This window comes from Aedes albopictus, chromosome 3 (assembly GCF_035046485.1).
Source record: "Aedes albopictus strain Foshan chromosome 3, AalbF5, whole genome shotgun sequence".
In the NCBI taxonomy this organism is placed as follows: Eukaryota; Metazoa; Arthropoda; class Insecta; order Diptera; family Culicidae; genus Aedes; species Aedes albopictus.
Window position 1 is genome coordinate 195,524,018 of NC_085138.1, and position 18,521 is coordinate 195,542,538.

The 18,521-nt window shown below is 43.0% G+C and overlaps 1 protein-coding gene across 1 annotated transcript; it reads right to left on the reverse strand.

The window, feature by feature from the left end:
• Nucleotides 1-1,589: 1,589 nt before the first annotated feature.
• Nucleotides 1,590-18,352, reverse strand: LOC109427216 (UDP-glucose:glycoprotein glucosyltransferase). Its single transcript, XM_019702723.3, has 8 exons — nucleotides 18,052-18,352; nucleotides 17,747-17,980; nucleotides 11,621-13,062; nucleotides 10,915-11,553; nucleotides 3,774-4,507; nucleotides 3,478-3,598; nucleotides 2,034-3,414; nucleotides 1,590-1,960 (listed from the first exon to the last, which is right to left on the reverse strand). The coding sequence occupies exons 2-8, from the start codon at nucleotides 17,967-17,969 to the stop codon at nucleotides 1,917-1,919; spliced, it is 4,584 nt and encodes a 1,527-aa protein (XP_019558268.2). The 5' UTR covers nucleotides 17,970-17,980; nucleotides 18,052-18,352; the 3' UTR covers nucleotides 1,590-1,916.
• Nucleotides 18,353-18,521: the final 169 nt, after the last annotated feature.

An 18,521-nucleotide genomic window follows, 5' to 3' on the forward strand; every position in this document is an offset into this window, starting at 1 on the left:
CGGCGCTGAAGGTATTTCAAGTCCCATCCCATGGGCTGTCCAAAAATATTTCGAATTAAAAATATGTATAATATGTTTGAATATGTAAAAATAGTAAAGCTTAGAAGAAGAAATAATGTTTTCCATTCACATTATTAAAAAAAACAACAAATTTGACAGAAATGCATTGTATACATTATCTTCCACATTGGGATTGGTAGGACTGAAAATCATCCACGCACCCACCGACGACGCATTGATTCAATAAAAGGCTTTGCTTTGCTAGCTGTGCACGTATGCTAAGCATGCACGGACACTTTGTTTTTTTTTTCTCTTTATGCATTAACTTCTCTCCCTTCTCTCATACTGCCGGGAGATTTTCTCTCTGTTGATCCATCTCTCTGGAAAGGGGCAATATCGAAGATATTGGATTGATACTTGGTTTGATCCTCGTGATTTCACCAATAATCCTTGAGAAAGAAATCTGGAGCTCGATTTGAATAGGTCGTATGTGCTTTTGTCGATATAAAATTAGATCAGTTTATTTTAGTCATTGTAGCAGTATGGCAGATATTTTGCAAACTTTTAATGATGGAACAGAAAGCCTGTTTTGTGAGGATTCTGCTGTATGTATAAACTTTGCTCAATTTCAACGGTTTTCGCTATAATAAGCGAATCCAACTGATCCAATTTTTAATCGACAAAAGTACATACGACCTATTCAAATCGTGCTCCAGAAATAATTATTGATGAAATGATGGTAAAGGAAACAAGAAAGCGCTGCCAAATAAATATTTTCAAGTTCAAGTAAGTTGCGCATCGTAAATTTTCATTAGATTATTTAGGAATAATGTTTAATATTTAACATTGGTTTATCATGTTTTATATCACATCTTTTATTTCCACTAACGCATATGCGGTTTGCTAGTGCCTTTAGTATAAATGCTAGAACTATATAGGGAAACTCAGTATATTTTCGACAGATTTGTTCTCTTCGTCATGGGGTGTCATCTAAAGTCTGATAAACCTCAACTTGGCGTCACATCTTTGCCAATCAAAGTGTTTCACAAAAACCCCTTATGGCATGGCAAAGAGAGAAAAACTGCCAAAAATACCCAAAGCCACTCTCAGGACATATAATTTAATTATCGTTCAGTTACCAATCTAGCTATAGAGAAACCTGTATTAATAAGCCTAGTGCTGTAGCCGAGGTACTACCTATGGCGGATCGGATGTCCCTCCAGCCATCTTCAAGTGTAGCTGCGCCAAGCTGCTCTTACGTTGGTAGGGCCACTGCTAACTGCTGCGCGTAGTCTTGAGCCACTTCTACGTTAACATAGCGCTCCCGCTTTTTCTTTTTTCTTATTCACTCCTCCAAACAAGCAAGTGAAAGAGCTGGATGAAAGAGGAGGCAAGCTGTTTCCTCTTCCACCTCTCTCTCTCTCTCTCTCTCTCTCTTTGTGGTGCATGTCTAGGAGAGTGTGTTAGAAAAAAGAAAATCCTGGCCCCGTTGTTGATTTTTTGTCGACGCTTTCTTTTGGATCAAGATTTCCCTCCTATGGAGAGCCTGTCATCGCTAATATTGAATAGAACGAAGAATAGAACGCACATACGGTAAAAGAGATTGTTGTACAATTTTATTGACGTTTTGAAATAATTAGCATTCTAGTGTCACCCGTTGTGTGAGAACTTTTAGTAATTGATAGTTTTGCGTCATGTGATTTTAGAAGTGGAACAACGCAAAAACAACCTAACACGTAAACTAATTGCGATATCTAGCTAGAACGCTACCATATTAAATAATCACAGCAAACGCAGTTCTCACGGGAGCTGAGCTGAACATTTTGGAGAGTTTTAATTTATATTAAAGTTCATACATTACAATTCGGCTTCTTTAGTCTTCTGTTTTTTAAAAATCATCCAGCTTGCCAATTGTCCTACAGTTCAGTGTGTTGCGCTTCTTGGTTGGAGGAAGCTTCTCCTGAAAAAAAAAAAGAAACCATATAAAAGTAATGGAATGTGGGCTTGCGGTTGGAGTTTGATGTGTTCCTTACCTTGGGAATGTGAAATCTGACCAGCTTCGTGCTCCAGTTCGTCGACCTTAGCATGCAGTCGTTTTATTTCCGCATCGTAGTCTTTCCACTCGGGCACAATCCGCTGGGCGGCGGTTAGTTTAGCCTCTTTGGTCAGAGGATTGTTGCAAAGATCGATGGTCTTCGCATACTGTAAGGTGTCGCTACTGCACCAAGTTTCACACCAAAGCCATTCCTGGGGTAGCGATTTGATGGCCACCTGGTGGATCATGTTGTTGGGCAGATCCTGATCCAAGTTGGATAAACTGTTGGGATCCTGGCTCAACGCTTGGTACTGCCCTCGGATTCGGTCGCCCGCGGCAATCTTCCGGAACCGTTTCAAATCCACCACGTACAGCGCCGAAATGTGATATTTGCGCCCTTGCAGGTGATTTCTCCAGTAGCCTTGCTTCCAAAATCGGAATCCTTCCATTTCCTGTCGAGAATCGCAGAAGGGAGTGTAGCCGTACGGGGCTCCACCGAGGTCGAAGTCGTTGAGCTCCTTCATGTCGGCACGAACAATTTGATCGGCGTCGACAAAGATGATTTTCTTCACATCCAATGGGAATAGGACGTCCAGGAACAAAATCTTGTAGCCCCAGATAATTCGCTGTTTTTCGGTCTGCTGATGAAGCCATCGTGGCCATTTGTACTGCACCAGTTCGTACTGGAAGTTGTATTCTTTGGCCATGTATGGTAAAAAGTCAATGAATTGCGGTGATAGATAATTCTTCAAGAACCAAAACTTGACGGGAGTTTTAGTGTGTTTCAGCAAAGACAGCATCATAATCCTTAGCAACCGTTCGTACAGGTGACCGGAAGCAACCGAAAATATGTTCAGAACTTCTTTGTCCTGGGCATCGCCGGTTCCTACCATAGAGCTAATCGAATCCCAGATTCCACCACCGGATTCCTTGTCGTCTCCTAGCAAATCGGCATTGGCCTTACCCGGTTTCTTAGTCACCCTTAGTTTCAATACGTGCGACTTAAGCGAACTCACGACAACCCTAGTATCTTCACTGGAATGTACCGTATTGGGTCCCTCGGCACTTGTGATGTCGTAGATATCCGCACTCTTTCCATGGCGCAGTTTAAGAACCCACGCTCCCGGATTAGCCTTCAGTTGGAAGTATCCCAAATTGGCCATAACAATCGTATCCACTACGATCGGGTGCTCCTCGGTTCCCAGGGTGATCTGCAGCCCTCGCGGTGGTGAACCCGTCGTAGTGTCAAAGCAGTGGCCCTCCAGTAGCAGATATTCAAGCTCGTACTCGCTGTGTACCGGACCGTTGATTTCGGATAGTTTGATATTGTCGAGATCGTATACGGATCGCACCACTTCTACGAGCCAGTTTTCCGGAACCTAAAATCGTGAGACCATAATTGAATGCGACATTCTTGTGAATACGAGTTATGGACTTCTTACGTTGAGACTTTGCGTTAACAGGGGATTTGCAGGCAGTCCAACGAATTTGGCATAGGGTCCCGGAGCATGTTTACCATCCGGCATGAATTGAAGTTCCGGCTCAACAACGAATCGGTAGAAACTGAAATACGGGAAGATAATATATTTGATGGTAACCCAGATCAAAATAATAATCGAAGGCAAGAATTTCGGAAAATTCTACCTTTATTTGGAAGTTTGCAGTCGAGATTACGATACTGTAGTTCAAATTTGATTGACTTTACCCAATCAGATAACTATTTCACGTTGCTACTCACGTTTTAACTGGCATGTCGCTGTGTCTGTCCACGGCACAGAGAACCAGTCGCATGTTGCAGTTGACCACATTTCGCAGCAGAATGAGCAGCGACGACAATTTCTGCGCCCCTCTTGAAGCGGGATCTAACACGGCCACTATTTCGAAGAATGGCAAATCATTCGATTTCGGCGGAAGTTTCACCACGGTATGATGCTCTTGGAGTTCCGTCGGTATGTTGAAGCGTGATTTGGATTGCTGTCGAGGCACCAGGATTGCGACCAGCCGAAAAATGGTATCGCTGGAAACTTCAATGTCTTCGCCATCGACCGATGCCTCCTTCAGGGCCTTTCGAATCTTGTCGGTATACTGGAGACTGATGAACTTTTCCAGCAAGCCGAAATCTTCCGAATCGAACACTTCACCATGCTCGAATGGCCCCAGTACGCGCCCATTGGCCACCAGTCCGTTCGTGGATGCCTTCAACTTCAGGACACGTTGACAGTAGACCCGAAGCATTTTCAAATGCAGCTGCGTTGCCGGCAGAAAGCCAAGTACCGAATCTGGAACTTCGTAGTCCTTCCCTTCTTCGGCTTGTTTCAGGAGTTTGACCACCAGCTCGGTTGCCTCTTCCGGCCGAAGAGTGTTGATCGTCGCCCAAACGAGTGCATTTAGATCCTTTTTCAGTTGCGATCTAGCAGCATCCGAGCCGTCGACGTTGGGAACGAATGCCACCCTTGTGCCGCTTGTTGATTTCTGAAAGGTACACAAAGGAATGATATATAAATCCGATAATTAATTTTTGAGCGCGGTCTGAGAAAAAAGGAGTTTGTCGTCAACAATGCACGGTAAGAGAAACATATTCTCCGCAGCAAGAACCGACAGCATGAAGGTGTGATTGCTGAAGTGCATGAAAGCATGGATTGGAATGATATACGAAAGTTTTATGCAACTGTGCCAACACTTACGAACGGCACTGTAATTGTGCAAAATATGTTGTATTGCTTGCATACAAATTCTTGTACAAGTTGTATGCGCAAGCTGTAGTGAAAATGTCAAATTGTATGTTGTATTGCTGACTGCACCCCAAATTGGACTGACACAATAGTGTGCACAGACCTTCAAAGTGTGATTGCAGCGCAGGACCACGTCGGATCGAGTTGAGGTCTTCGGTGCACTTATTCCTTGTAAATAGAGGAATAAGTGCACCGAAGACGTCGAGACGATCCGAGGCAAATGTGCACTTTTATCACACTTTTTAGGCGTATCAAAAAAAGTGTGATAGTCCAATTTGGGATGTAGTCTGCAATATGTAGATTATTATTGTAATTGTATCCGTGCTTCATTCGATTGTGTCTTCTCACTGCGGACGGAGCGTTTTTGGCACGTGGCGAATTTTTGTTTTGCGTTTTTGAGAGACCTTTTACGGAAAAGCGCGTTTGATCGTGTTTACGATCGGATCAATATTCAGTAGTGACCCATATCAGTGATTTGTTCTGAAATTCAAGTGATTAGAAAGAAAAAAGGACCTTTTTCATCGGAGTTCAGCGAAGGAGCCAAGATGGCGCCGGACCCACCGGGCATCGCCTCGGGAGGGAAACCCGACTCGAAAGCAACCAATACCAACAAAGTGTACCAGACATACGAATACAACCAAAATGACGCCTCGCCTTTCCGTGTGATCGTGCAGTTGCTTGATGACGATGAGGGCCGTCTCCGCATCAACAAGTTATCTCTCGGGAAAGTGCTATCGAAAATCGACGACTACAAGCAGAACATCACGAACATGCGAGCATTGGGAAGAAACAAGGTGCTTGTCTTCCTGAGGAGCTGTCTGACTGCCAACAAAATGCAAGCTGACAAGATGCTGCGCAATAACAATTACAAGGCCTACATCCCACGTAGTTTCGTGTCAGTGTCTGGAGTCGTCGCCGGCGTTCCGACGGACATGACCATTGAAGAAATCCAGGAAAACATTTCGAGTTGCTATCCAATCTTGGCAATCAATCGGCTGCATCGCTATGAATCGGGTAAGAAGATCGAGGCACACAGGATCAGTGTCACATTCCGTGCGAGTACCCTTCCACCAGAGGTGCGGCTCTTTTGCTGCATCAATACGGTTCGGCCGTTCATCACGAAGCCGGTGTTGTGCCTGAACTGCCTCAGGTACAATCACGCAACCGACAACTGCAGATCGCGCAAAAGATGCCCGAACTGCACGCAACAACATGAAGGATTTGTCCCAACAAGGCGAAATGTCTTTACTGTAAGGACAACTCAAACCACCGAACGTCGGACGAGGAGTGTGCAGAGAAAAAACGGCAAAGGAACATCAGGACGATCATGGCCAAGTCCACGCTAACGTTCATGGAAGCAAAGGAGCAATTCCCAATTCTCACCGAGAACCGATATGAACTGCTGGAAAACGCCGAGTGTTTCCCACCGCTACCCAACACATTCGCAGAGATGTCGGCTGGTCAGTACAAGACGAAAAATGTTCAGCAGTATCGCCCCCAGAAGCCGAAGCGTACGAATACGGAGGTAAACATCGCGGATCAGGTGCAAGTGTACGCGGAGAAGAAGAAGAAGAAAGTGGATGGAGACAAAGAGAAGGAGCAGAATGGTGTAGCACTGTTCAACACGTTTAAAGTGACGGATTTCGAGCGTTGGGCTCAACGTATGGAAGAGCAACGTAAGGTGCAACTGCAGCAGCAACTTGGTGGCGACCAAGCTCCCACCTTGGGTTCGACGGAGCCGGTGGACGAAGATATGTTCATGTCGAGCAGCGGAAGGAAACATGCTTCGCAGCATCGAAGGAATCGCAGTCGTAGTCCGGATCAAATTCGCAAATGAAATAGCAATCGTAAGTAAATGCCAACAGAAGAGATAAAGATTTTCCAGCTAAACATTCAGAGTTTTGAGAAAAATAAAGAAGAATTAACCAGAGCATTGATCATTGAGAATTATAATGTAGTCCTTTTATCAGAAACTTGGAGTAAGATAGAATTAGAGAGTAGCAAATATAGTGTGCCAGGGTTTTTCACTTTCCTCGACTCGAGAGACGACGGTTATGGAGGCGCTGGCATCCTAATCAACAAAAAATTAAAATCTAGAGGGATAACGTTACCGAACTTACCAAAAATTCAAGCCGTCGCACGATTGATAGTAGCCCACGATATTGTTGTGATGTCGGTCTATGCAGCACCCAATATTTCCCATTTTGCCCTGAAACAAGAGTGGAATCCCTACTGCAAGCTGTACGAGGTTACCGAAAGGTTCTTGTGGGAGGTGACTTCAATGCGCACCATTTCGCATGGGACCCTCGGCACCAAGATAACAAAGGAGCAGCTCTATTCGACCTTATAAACGACGAAGCCTACATTCTTTTGAACGAGGGACAGATGACGTTCGTACCGGTTGAACTCAACAAATCGCCTTCTGCAATCGACCTTGTTCTGGTATCTTCAGGGCTGTTTGACGATGCTAGAATGAAGGTTCTAAATTATGGAATAGGTAGTCGACATCTTGCTATTGAAACCGTTGTACAGCTGGCCCAGCGACGACCGAACGGATATTTCATCAATAAAACCAAGGTGGCAGAGGAATTCAGCAAAATCAGTGTGTATGAAGTTGTTAGCTATTCCGACCTACAGGGGCAATCGAAAATCATCAGCAAAAAAGCCAAACAGCCGGACAAGCACGTGCCTAAATTTTGGTGGAGCGACGAGGTGGAACTAGCATGGAACGAGAAGAATGAAGCAAGAACTCGATTCAACCGCAGTGGAGATTTGGAGTCACTACTGGATCTGAGAAAAAAGGAAACGATTTTCAAAAGGAAAAAACAGGAATCTTCACGGAAACGGTTTGAGGAATTCGTTGCCAGCTTCGATCCTCGGACTCCAGCAAAGACCATCTGGAATCAATTAGGCAAACTCACCGGAAAGAAGAAGAAAAGGGAGAATGTACTAGTACACGATGATTTGCAAATGGCGCAGCAGTTTTTGAACAAATACTTCCCGTTTGAAACTAACATTGCTTTCATACCTTCTTATCTTCCCAACTATGACATTTTAACAAGCAGCTTTTGGATCCGATTTTTGTCGAAAAAGTCTTCTCATTCAGCCCCAGTTCCAGACGGGATCGCATATAGTTCCTTGAAACTATTAAACGCTGAAGTGAGAGACTCCATTATCATGGACATGAACCATATCTGGAGATCAGGCGTTGTCCCGGAAAATCTCAAATCCATCAAGGTTGTAGCAATTCCCAAACCGAGGAAGGACCCCGAATCAATAGAAGGAGTTAGGCCTCTGTCTATGCTAAACTGTGGGATGAAGATTTTGAATGCCGCCGTGCTAGAAAAACTACAACAACACATCGAAATAAGAAACATTCTTCCGAGGTTATCTTTTGGGTTCAGGAAGGGAATGTCTACAGTTGGCTGCTTGGAATACGTCACGAACAAATTATTCCTAGCTAAACGGGAAAAGAACCTTGCAGCGATAATCTTCATCGATCTCTCCAATGCGTTCAACGCAATCAAACTGGATAAGTTAGAGCAATGCATGTTATCGTTTGGACTTCCACCAGAATTTCCTAGTTGGGTGCTAGCTTTTCTGGCAGACAGGAAAATACAGTTGCAGGTCGGAGCTGATACGCTAACACGGCATGTTAGCCAAGGCCTTCCACAAGGAGACGTACTGTCACCGACGCTCTTTAATATTTATACTGCCAATCTCCATAGTATCCGGGTAGAAGGTGTCGAACTCGTTCAGTATGCGGACGACTTCGCCGTGATGATTGAGGGACGAGACCTAGAAGAAATCAACGAACGAGGTAACCAGTTCATGGAACGTTTTGTGGAGGCAACAGATGAGCTGAATTTCACCATCCACGCGCAGAAGACTAAGGCTATATTGTTCTTGAACTCTCCGAAGGTTCTGAATATCCATATTGGCACGGATGTGATAGAAACAGTCAACTTCCATAAATACTTGGGACTATTGATAGATAGATCGCTAAAGTTCGGCGCCCACTTACGGGACCTCTCCAAGCAGGCGGCCGATCGCCTAAATATGCTCAAGGTCATTAGCGGTACCAAGTATGGCAGTCACCCAGCGACACTTGGTATGGCCTACAATGCTCTCTTTCGGGGCTTCATCGAATATGGTTCTAGTATATACAGCTCTGCGTGCAAAACTAATTTGGAGCGAATTGATGTTATCAATAACGCCTGCCTACGAAGAATCACAGGTTGCACCAAAACAACACCTCGGAACACTTTGCAGGCCATAGTTGCACAGCCTCCGCTTCAATTCAGGCGGCTGAAGGTAGTTGGGAAGCAGGTGGTCAAGCACTATTACCGGAAAACTCCTGTATGGGAGCAGATCAACAACTGCGACATGTTGGACGAATCGAAGAGGTACACCTACATCGAGCAAATAGCGGCACAACATGCGGAAATATTCCAGGACATGACATGTGCAGTTTCAGCGACTCCGTTATCAGGATCAGTGGACATCTCAACAACACTGAATGAGGAACTGTGGCCCAAAAAACAGACCAACATCAGGGTGCTGAGGCAGCTTACACCGTCTCTGATCCACGGAAAATATCGAAATCGTCCTATTATTTATACAGATGCGTCAAGCAATGGTATGGAATGCGGAATTGGGGTTTTCCATGAGCCAAGCAACGCCAGACTCAGCTTGAAACTGTCTAACTTCGTCTGTATCATGTCGGCGGAGATCCAAGCAATCTTCATAGCGCTACAGTACATCAATCGTAATGGTATATCCAACGGAGTCATAATGACGGATTCCAGGGTTGGCTGCGAGTTCATTCTGGATCAAATGGACAAAGAAGTGCGAGATTTTCTGATCAACCAAATCTTGGTCCTGGCGGCCGCAACGATGACGTCTATCCAATGGATACCAGGACACACGGGAGTGCGAGGTAATGAAATGGCGGATCAACTGGCCAAACAGGCCCTGGAAGGAGACATCATCTGCACCAACAAAATACTGCTTCATGACGCGGTTTGGTACTTCCAACGTCGCAGCGAGGAGGATGCTCAGCAATGGTATCTGGACTACTCGTCAGAGCTTGGAAAGGGCCGCAAGTACTTTCAGATACAGAACACTATCCCTCATAGACCCTGGCACTTTAAGTTAGATCTAAATAACAAGGAAGTACGCACTCTCAATAGGCTACTCTCTGGTCACGATTTTTTACGCTACTGGTTATTTAAAATGAAACTGGCAGACGATTGTATTTGCGAAAGCTGCGATGTAACTGAAGACGCCGAACACATAATCTTCTACTGCGTAAAATATGCTGCGACAAGGAACAAATATGGACTGGACAACTTTTGCAACATTTACAATGTTTGGGACCGGAAAAACATCGACCTTCTCCGTGATGTAGTCAGCTTTTTAGAAGAAATCAACAGCAAAATCTAGAGATACCAAAAGGGAATGGATAATCGATGAAACTGCAATGCCCTGACAGCGAAAGTCAATTGACTATAAACAAACATCGTTGGCGTTATAGCTGATACAGCTGTGCCATCCCTGCTTGCCCTAGTTTGACAGCTGGGCAGGCGTAGAAAGAAGAAGAAGAAGAAGTATCCGTGCTTTGTTGACTTCTGGAAACTAATAGTGAAAGTTAATTTATATGTTATTTTATGTCTTACTTAATGAAAATAAATTGCAGTTTCGAGTACAAATCTGTTGCAAAACAATACTGTGAAACTGGTTTCTGTTACAGCGTCCGAAAGACATCCGCGGCGGGATGAATTCTCGACGCAACAGCAACTTTCGTACACGGTACAAGACGATGCCAGTGTCCACCAGGTGGAAAAGCACTTGCAGAATACATGACGTTTCATTTGAAATTAAAAGGTATTTACTGGTGTGAATAGGTCCTTTCACGGCGTAACCAGCAAAAGCAAACAAAACTCGCTCTGTACTTATGTCTGGATTATAACAAACCAAACCAAAGTCCTGTTAAAGAAGTTATGGCAATCCTGAACGTTTCGGGAAATTGGAGGACCATAGCCCAATACCAACTACCGATAATGCTCCACTACACGCTGGAGTAAAATAACGTAGTGATTTTCAAAGACTAAGACCACAATGTATCATCAGGCAAACATCACTCACCATAAATCTCAACGCATTCTGCAACAACTTCCGTCCATCGCTATGGTTCAAATCGGCAACTACCCAAACGCTGTGGAAGTGCAATCGGTAGCCCATGAACTTCTCGTAGGTGGATTTCCCACCCATATATTTGAGATTTTTCATCAGCGTAGCCGTCAGGTCGGAGTTTGATAGCTGAGCCAAAGCAGATACGTCCTCCAGATCGGGATGGGGGTTTCCGGACACGTCCAGGAATGTTGGATCTTCGGCCGACAGAATCCGTTGGTTCAGCCGTGGCATAACATGGGGCTGCTTCATCAGGTAGTCGATCACCGGTTCGCCATCGTTCAGGTCACCCTTGTAAACAGCCTTCTGAATAGTGGGCGTCTGCTGCATAATTTCCGTAAGAATCGTTTCTTCAAAGTCATCGGTGTTGAGCGTATTTTGTGCCAACAGGACTCCATTCATCAGCGCTTGGGGCGTGGACTTCAGTCCCAGTCTGCCGACAAATTCCTGCGAAAGCTGTCTGCCGTAGTCGAAATCAGAGTCCTCGCCAAGAATCTCTTCAACTTCGTCCGATTTCAGTTTGGAGAACGTTTTCTTCAGTTGTTTGCGCACATCATCGTACGTGATGTCTCTCTTAGAAGTAGTGGCGAAAAGCTGGAATAAAGAAAGGGAGTTAAGGTAATGATGTTCGGTATATTTTGATCAAATCAGACGTTCTTACATCTGTTAGGAAACCCAGCGCCTCGGAGGAGCTCTTTTTCTGATGAACATAGTTGAAAGCGCATACAATCGACCGGTAGTCCATCTCTTTGTCAGAGCTGCCCCTTGTATCAAAGACCAGACCCACACGAACCGGGGCCGAGTGTACAACAAAGCTTTCCGCCAGTTTCACTATGCCCCGACCGTTGTCACTGTAGGCGACGGGATCGATCACCAGCACCAGGTTGAAGAGGTTCTTGCGAATGTTTCGCAGCATTCCGGGGAACGTTGGCCGCAAGAGATCCATGACACTGCCCGGCCACCGCCGGTACTGGGCATCGTTTTCCAGATCGTTGATCCACGTGATGGCCGAATCGCGTATATCGATGGCGAACTCCTTGGAGGTCGACGAGAGATCCAAGGCCAGTAGGGGAGCTGCTGCTTTGCCGCGAAGATTAATTCGGTTCAACCCTTCGAGAACGTGCATTTCCGAGCGGAGGGTATCCAACAGTGTTATGGTATCAATAGTGTCAGCATCAAAGAACAATCCATTAAGGAATAGGGCGGAATCCGGAGGTTGTAGGTTTAGATTGCGGCCCAGTACTTCAATGTTGTGACGCATTTCTTTTTTGAAATCTTCGGAAACCGTTTGAGCTAGCAGGGACTTTGCTTGGGTTGGGAAGTTCTGTGCCGTGAACTGTAAGATCTGAAGTGCTTCCTCACCCTGGATTTGTGCGATCCGCTGCGCCGCCTGCAACCCCAATTCCTGGAACTCCCAGGCCTTCAAGGGTGCGATCTCTTCGTGCTTCTCCTGCAGGGCATTACGGAAACGGTCCAACGAATGGGAAAGATGTGGAAAGCGTTCCTTCAGTTTCACGAAGTCGAACCCTTCTACTTCCGGTTCAGCGGAATCATCGCTGAATACCGTTTCCTGATCCTGTGGTCGAGGCGAATCGTCCTGGCTCTTATACTCAGTGGATTTCAAATGCAGCTCCACTCCGTACCCAGACAACCGCATTTTCCGATTCGGTACCGTTTTTACAAAATGTCTAAGAACATACCTAACCGCGCCCTGTTCAGCCTTCTCCTTAAGAATACCATGAAGCTTTTCGAACAGCTCGGTTCCAATCTGGGCGTACAAAATAGCGGTCAGCGAATTGTTCTCGGACGCCGGGTATACATGATCCAAAATGTGAACTTCCACTTTCGTTGGATCTTTATCCAAGGCCTTCAGGATGCTACGTAGTTCATCCTCATCACACGCCACTTTACCCCCAATGGTGACAAATGCCGACGTTTCACAGTCTCCCTGTTTTAGCACCTGGTTGGCTATCTGAAGATGAGCTTGCACCTTTGCGGAGAAGCTATGTAGCGATAAGGCCAGTTTCAACAGATTCGTTTGGCCTACTCCCAGCAGACTTTCGGCCAGTTCGATGGACTTGCGGTATCGATCCCGTTCGGTGCCTGTGGTACAAATATTGCAAAAAAGAAATAGCATTAGTAAATTTTATTATAAAATTTCCTCTGAGTATTATCGACGTCCTGAAAGCGCGTTTCATTAGTGCAAATAGCGAGGTCGTTGCTATTCAATTCGGTTCGTGTTTGCTCGCTGGGCCGATGTGCGTTCTTGATTCTATAACATTTCCCAGAATGTACCATTCCCCAGAAAAACTTAATATATCCTGCTAAAAAATTAAATTCAATGCACAAACAGTATAATGTTGATCATAATGGTATGTTATAGGCAATGAGAACATTATAGTGTTTTTACGCGCAAATATCTGTTTCTAATACGGTATATGTAACAAAATAAGGTAATTGATGTACACATATGCATAAAAATATTCTACAATGGTTCAAACGTTTGATCACCATGTTGCTATAAAATGTTTTGTTCTCGACAGATTTGACCAGCACGCAAATTGTGCAGCACGTGTTTCACGTTGAACAACGTTTTAAATGTGACGTGCAAAATTTGCAGAGAAAACGTATTTTCTACTGATGTTTTATTCAGTGCACAAGATGTTAGTGGACCAGTTTATTTATGGCCGGTTTATATTAAAAAAAATATTCTGTCTAAAACTTCGAGCTACTCGGAAAGACTCAACTGACCACGCTTTTTAACGTAAATGGTTGGAGGGATCCATTCCAATGGCTGCTCCTAACACTGTTCGACAAAAAAAAACTTTTGCCGTGATCAGAGACCCCATTAGTAGGGCATTAAAGCGCATGGAAAATGTAGAAAAATGCCATTTTCAAATCTGTTGGAGCACCCCTAGAAACTTTTTGAGATGAGTTTGAATTTTATTCATTTTTGAAGGTTCGTCAAGAGCTTAACCCTTTATAAGGCAGTGGCAACTATATTGCCACCTACTGTTTGTATTTTTTTCTGTTTTATAACAATTTATTTCGAACTTTTTTTTTTGGTTTACACAAAATTGGGACTACTAACAACGCCTGGTATTTTTTTGGTACTAAACAAAGCTATAACAACAATTTAGGAGCCATTTGTAGTCTCAAAAATGACTAATTTTGACCCCGTGAAGAAAATTAGCTCAAACTTATTGTAAAATTATAGATTTGGTAAATATTTTAAAAAATAATCAAATTTTGGGTTGACATGAGCTGAACTACACAGTTTATATTATGGGTTAAGGCCCAATCCACTCTAAAATCTCTTTTCCGGCTTTTTGTCGAAGTCAAAAGAAGAAAAGTACCCTAAACGGGCAGTGGCAAGAATATTGCCACCAGCGCTGGTGGCCTAAACGGGCAGTGGCAACTATATTGCCACCTCAAAAGCCCGTTTTTGGGGTTAACGGGCAGTGGCAACTTTATTGCCACCAGCGTTTTTGGCCTAAACGGGCAGTGGCAACTATATTGCCACCTAGATTTTTGAGAGTTTCTTTCAAACAAAAATTGTTTTGTACATGTAATCATGTATATAATCATTTCCATAATAGTACGCTTTGACAACTCTTCTAGTTTCCTCGGCCTTATAAAGGGTTAAACACTCCCACTGCCATGCTATAAATCACTTACATGGCGAGATGGACCGTGACCGGTCTTAGCCAGTCGTCTGACACCACAAACAAAAAAAAAAAAAATAAATCACTTACACCAACTGCCATGCCTCAAAACAGTGGGAACGGTATTTTTCAACTGCTAATATCTCAGCCGTTTTTTATCCGATTTGCAAAATTTTTGAAGCTATGAATTTTCCCAGCCTTCTAGATGAATATAAAATTTTCAAATTATGGATTTGACCAAAGGTCTATTTTTGAGTACTCAAAAACTCGGAGCAAGTACCTTAAAAAATACTGTTTTTCTGGAGCCATTCCGAATGTAAATTAGTTTCCACGCTAATTTTAATGTTGAATTGCCCATATTAATAAAGCAAAATTATTGCAAAGAAATATATGGAGATACTCATTATTTAAGACTATAAAATCTTCACAAAATTACGTATAATACAGAAAATTTGTATATTCGATTTGAACTTTGTATTCATCGCGACAACCCCTGTGTTTTATTGCTTGAAACCAATCACGTGCACATGAGAAATCTTTTTCCAAACGATTGTAAAAAGTATGAATCTCAGAAACTACAAAATTTTCATAAAATCACGTATAATACAGGAAATTAGCATTTTCAGTTTGAACTTAACATTAATCTCGACAATCTCCATATTATATTGCTTGAAAACAATCACGTGTACATAAGAATACATTTACAGATAAATGAGGACAAGTGTGATTCATAAAAACTACAAAATCTTCACAAAATTACGTGTAATACAGAAAATTTGGCCCATATAGCCGAGGCGGTAAACGCACGGGTATTCAGCATGACCATGCTGAGGGTGACGGGTTCGATTCCCGGTCGGTCCAGGATCTTTTCGTAAAGGAAATTTCCTTGACTTCCTTGGGCATAGAGTATCTTCGTGCCTGCCACACGATATACGCATGCAAAATGGTCATTGGCAGAGGAAGCTCTCAGTTAATAACTGTGGAAGTGCTCATAGAACACTAAGCTGAGAAGCAGGCTTTGTCCCATTGAGGACGTTACGCCAAGAAGAGGAGAGAGGAGGACAGAAAATTTGTATATTCGGTTCGAACTTTACATTCATCGCGACAACCCCTGTGTTATATTGCTTGAAAACAATCACATGTACATAAGGAAACTTTTTCAGAACGATTGTGAAAAGTGTGTATTTTAGGAACTACAACATTTTCACAAAATCACGTATATTACAGGAAATTTGTCTTTTCAGTTTAAACTTCACGTCCATCTCAAGGGTTGTCTTGTGTTTATTGCTTGAAAACAATCACGTGTACATTAGAAAACTTCTTCCAATCGATTGTGAAAAGTGTGTGTTTTAGTAACTACAAAATTTTCACAAAATCACGTATAATACAGGGAATTCGTATTTCAGTTCGAACTTTACGTTCATCGCGACAATCCTTGTGTTTTATTGCTTGAAAACAATCACGTGTACATAAGAATACATCTACAGATAAATGGGGACAAGTGTGAATCATAAAATTACAAAATCTTCACAAAATTACGTATAATACAGAAAATTTATATATTCGATTTGAACTTTGTATTCATCGCGACAACCCCAGTGTTTATTGCTTGAAACCAATCACGTGCACATGAGAAATCTTTTTCCAAACGATTGTGAAAAGTATGAATCTCAGAAACTACAAAATTTTCATAAAATCACGTATAATACAGGAAATTAGTATTTTCAGTTTGAACTTCACATTCATCGCGACAATCTCCATGTTATATTGCTTGAAAACAATCACGTGTACATAAGAATACATTTACAGATAAATGAGGACAAGTGTGATTCATAAAAACTACAAAATCTTCACAAAATTACGTGTAATACAGAAAATTTGTATATTCGGTTTTAACTTTACATTCATCGCGATATCGCGATAACCCCTGTGTTTTATTGCTTGAAAACAATCACGTGTAGATGAGAAAATTTTTTCCGAACGATTGTAAAAAGTGTGTATTTTAGGAACTACAACATTTTCACAAAATCATTATTATTCAAAGGCCCTTCGTTCATGTCTCATTGTCTCTGTCTGGGGGATGTTGGGGACAACATTAACGCGGATAGTCCCTACCTATGCCGCCACCGCTGGACTCGCGGGCGACCGAACATCTGTCACCCATTGATGTCGACACAGCGCATACATGTGTAATTGTTATTGAATGAATGTTGTCCAAATGTAATGTATGTAAATAAAGTTTAGTTTTGTTATTGTTCGTTTTACCGCAACAACGCGTTTTAATTCGTTCGTCCGATTAGGTAGTAATGTTTTAATTTGTTTCTCGCGCTAATGATCTCGGTACGCGAGTTCGGCCACCACGTACGGGCGCGGGATACAAAAGTAATGGAAATTTCCTTGACTCATAGGATATCTTCGTGCTTGTCACACGTGCAAAATAATCATCGACAGAGTATTTAGGCTCTCAATTAACTTTTTGTGAGTCTATACTTATGACGGGAAGTGTAAATATATGCCTTTGTTGATAGAATTGATTCAGAAGCAAATGAAAGCTAGAGCAATCAAATTTTCGATCGAGAGTACGCCGGCCATTAACAAAGTTCCCTGATTTTCTTCAATTTTCCAGGCTCGAAAATAAATTCCCTGACCGTCTAGATTTTTTTCAGGTAGTCTAGTTAAAATCTAGTCGTGTCAAAAAATGTGTGGATTTTTTCGTGACGTGTTCGATTTATGTGTTTGAAAAATAGTATCCCAGTATGTTGTGCGAAGTTATTCAACGCCCTAAAATGTCCAAATTCCATACTGATTCTCAGTTGAAGTAAGGCTGTACCTAAATATGATTATCAATACATAGGGAAGGTAAGTGGAACCATCTCGGTAGGGGTTCTATTTTGGGCACTTTTCTGCTATAACTCAGCCAATTCTGAACCAATTGACACCATTTTTGGAGCGCGATGAGATACGTATAGTATCTAGCCGTGTACAAAATTTCAAGTCAATTGGTTTGGAATTGACTGAGTTATAGCACAGAGTACCCAAAATACCGGCCGCTGCCCAAGTGGTTCGCTACCCTACCTACCTACGTATAAAAATAAATAGGCCAAAACACCCAGCTATCATACCTATGCTATGCAGTCCGTTGGGAATTTTGTTGAGCAGATCGATGTAATCCCAAAACAGGTTCACGTTTTCCTCTTCAATGAATTCCGCAATCTCCAGCTCGACTGGCGTTATGCCCCATTTTGCCGAAAGCTGCGTCGTGACTGGATGGCTTTTGGATTCACCGGTGGCCGTTTCCAGCAAAGCCACCAGTCCCAGCAATACCAAGCCGTAACAAATTCTCATCTTGGTTCGGTCTGTAAGTAGAACGCATATTAATTTCGGAAAAACTGCAATCCATTATTAAATTAGATAACTCCATACATACACGTATGCCGATGTTATCCTTGCACTTGCCAGCAGCGTAACCTCAAACGACCAAGTTCCAGCAGAGCATTTTCTCCAACACTGCAGGAATCAATATGAAATCGTTGTCTCCTTTTCGGATATCCTTTCGTGTTGAGAAGAAGAACGAAATCAGAATTTCACAAACACCACTGTTTTTATGAATGAAACACAACAGGATCGGATTTTTTTCATTCAACAAAATCACGGCACGTAAAACGCTGAGGTGGTCGATTGAGAACTCTGTCGCGGCGACGACAACGACGACGACTAGAACACCGATTGTTTTGACACATCATCCGCCAGCAAGGAGAATACATTTTACTAAGGTGGCGCAGATAAACATTGCAAACCACTGGTTGTCTCTTCCACTCTTCTGGTGTTCTTATGCAACTAAAATAGTGACGTCACTATTTCAGTTCCATAAGAACACCAGAAGAATGGAAGAGATAA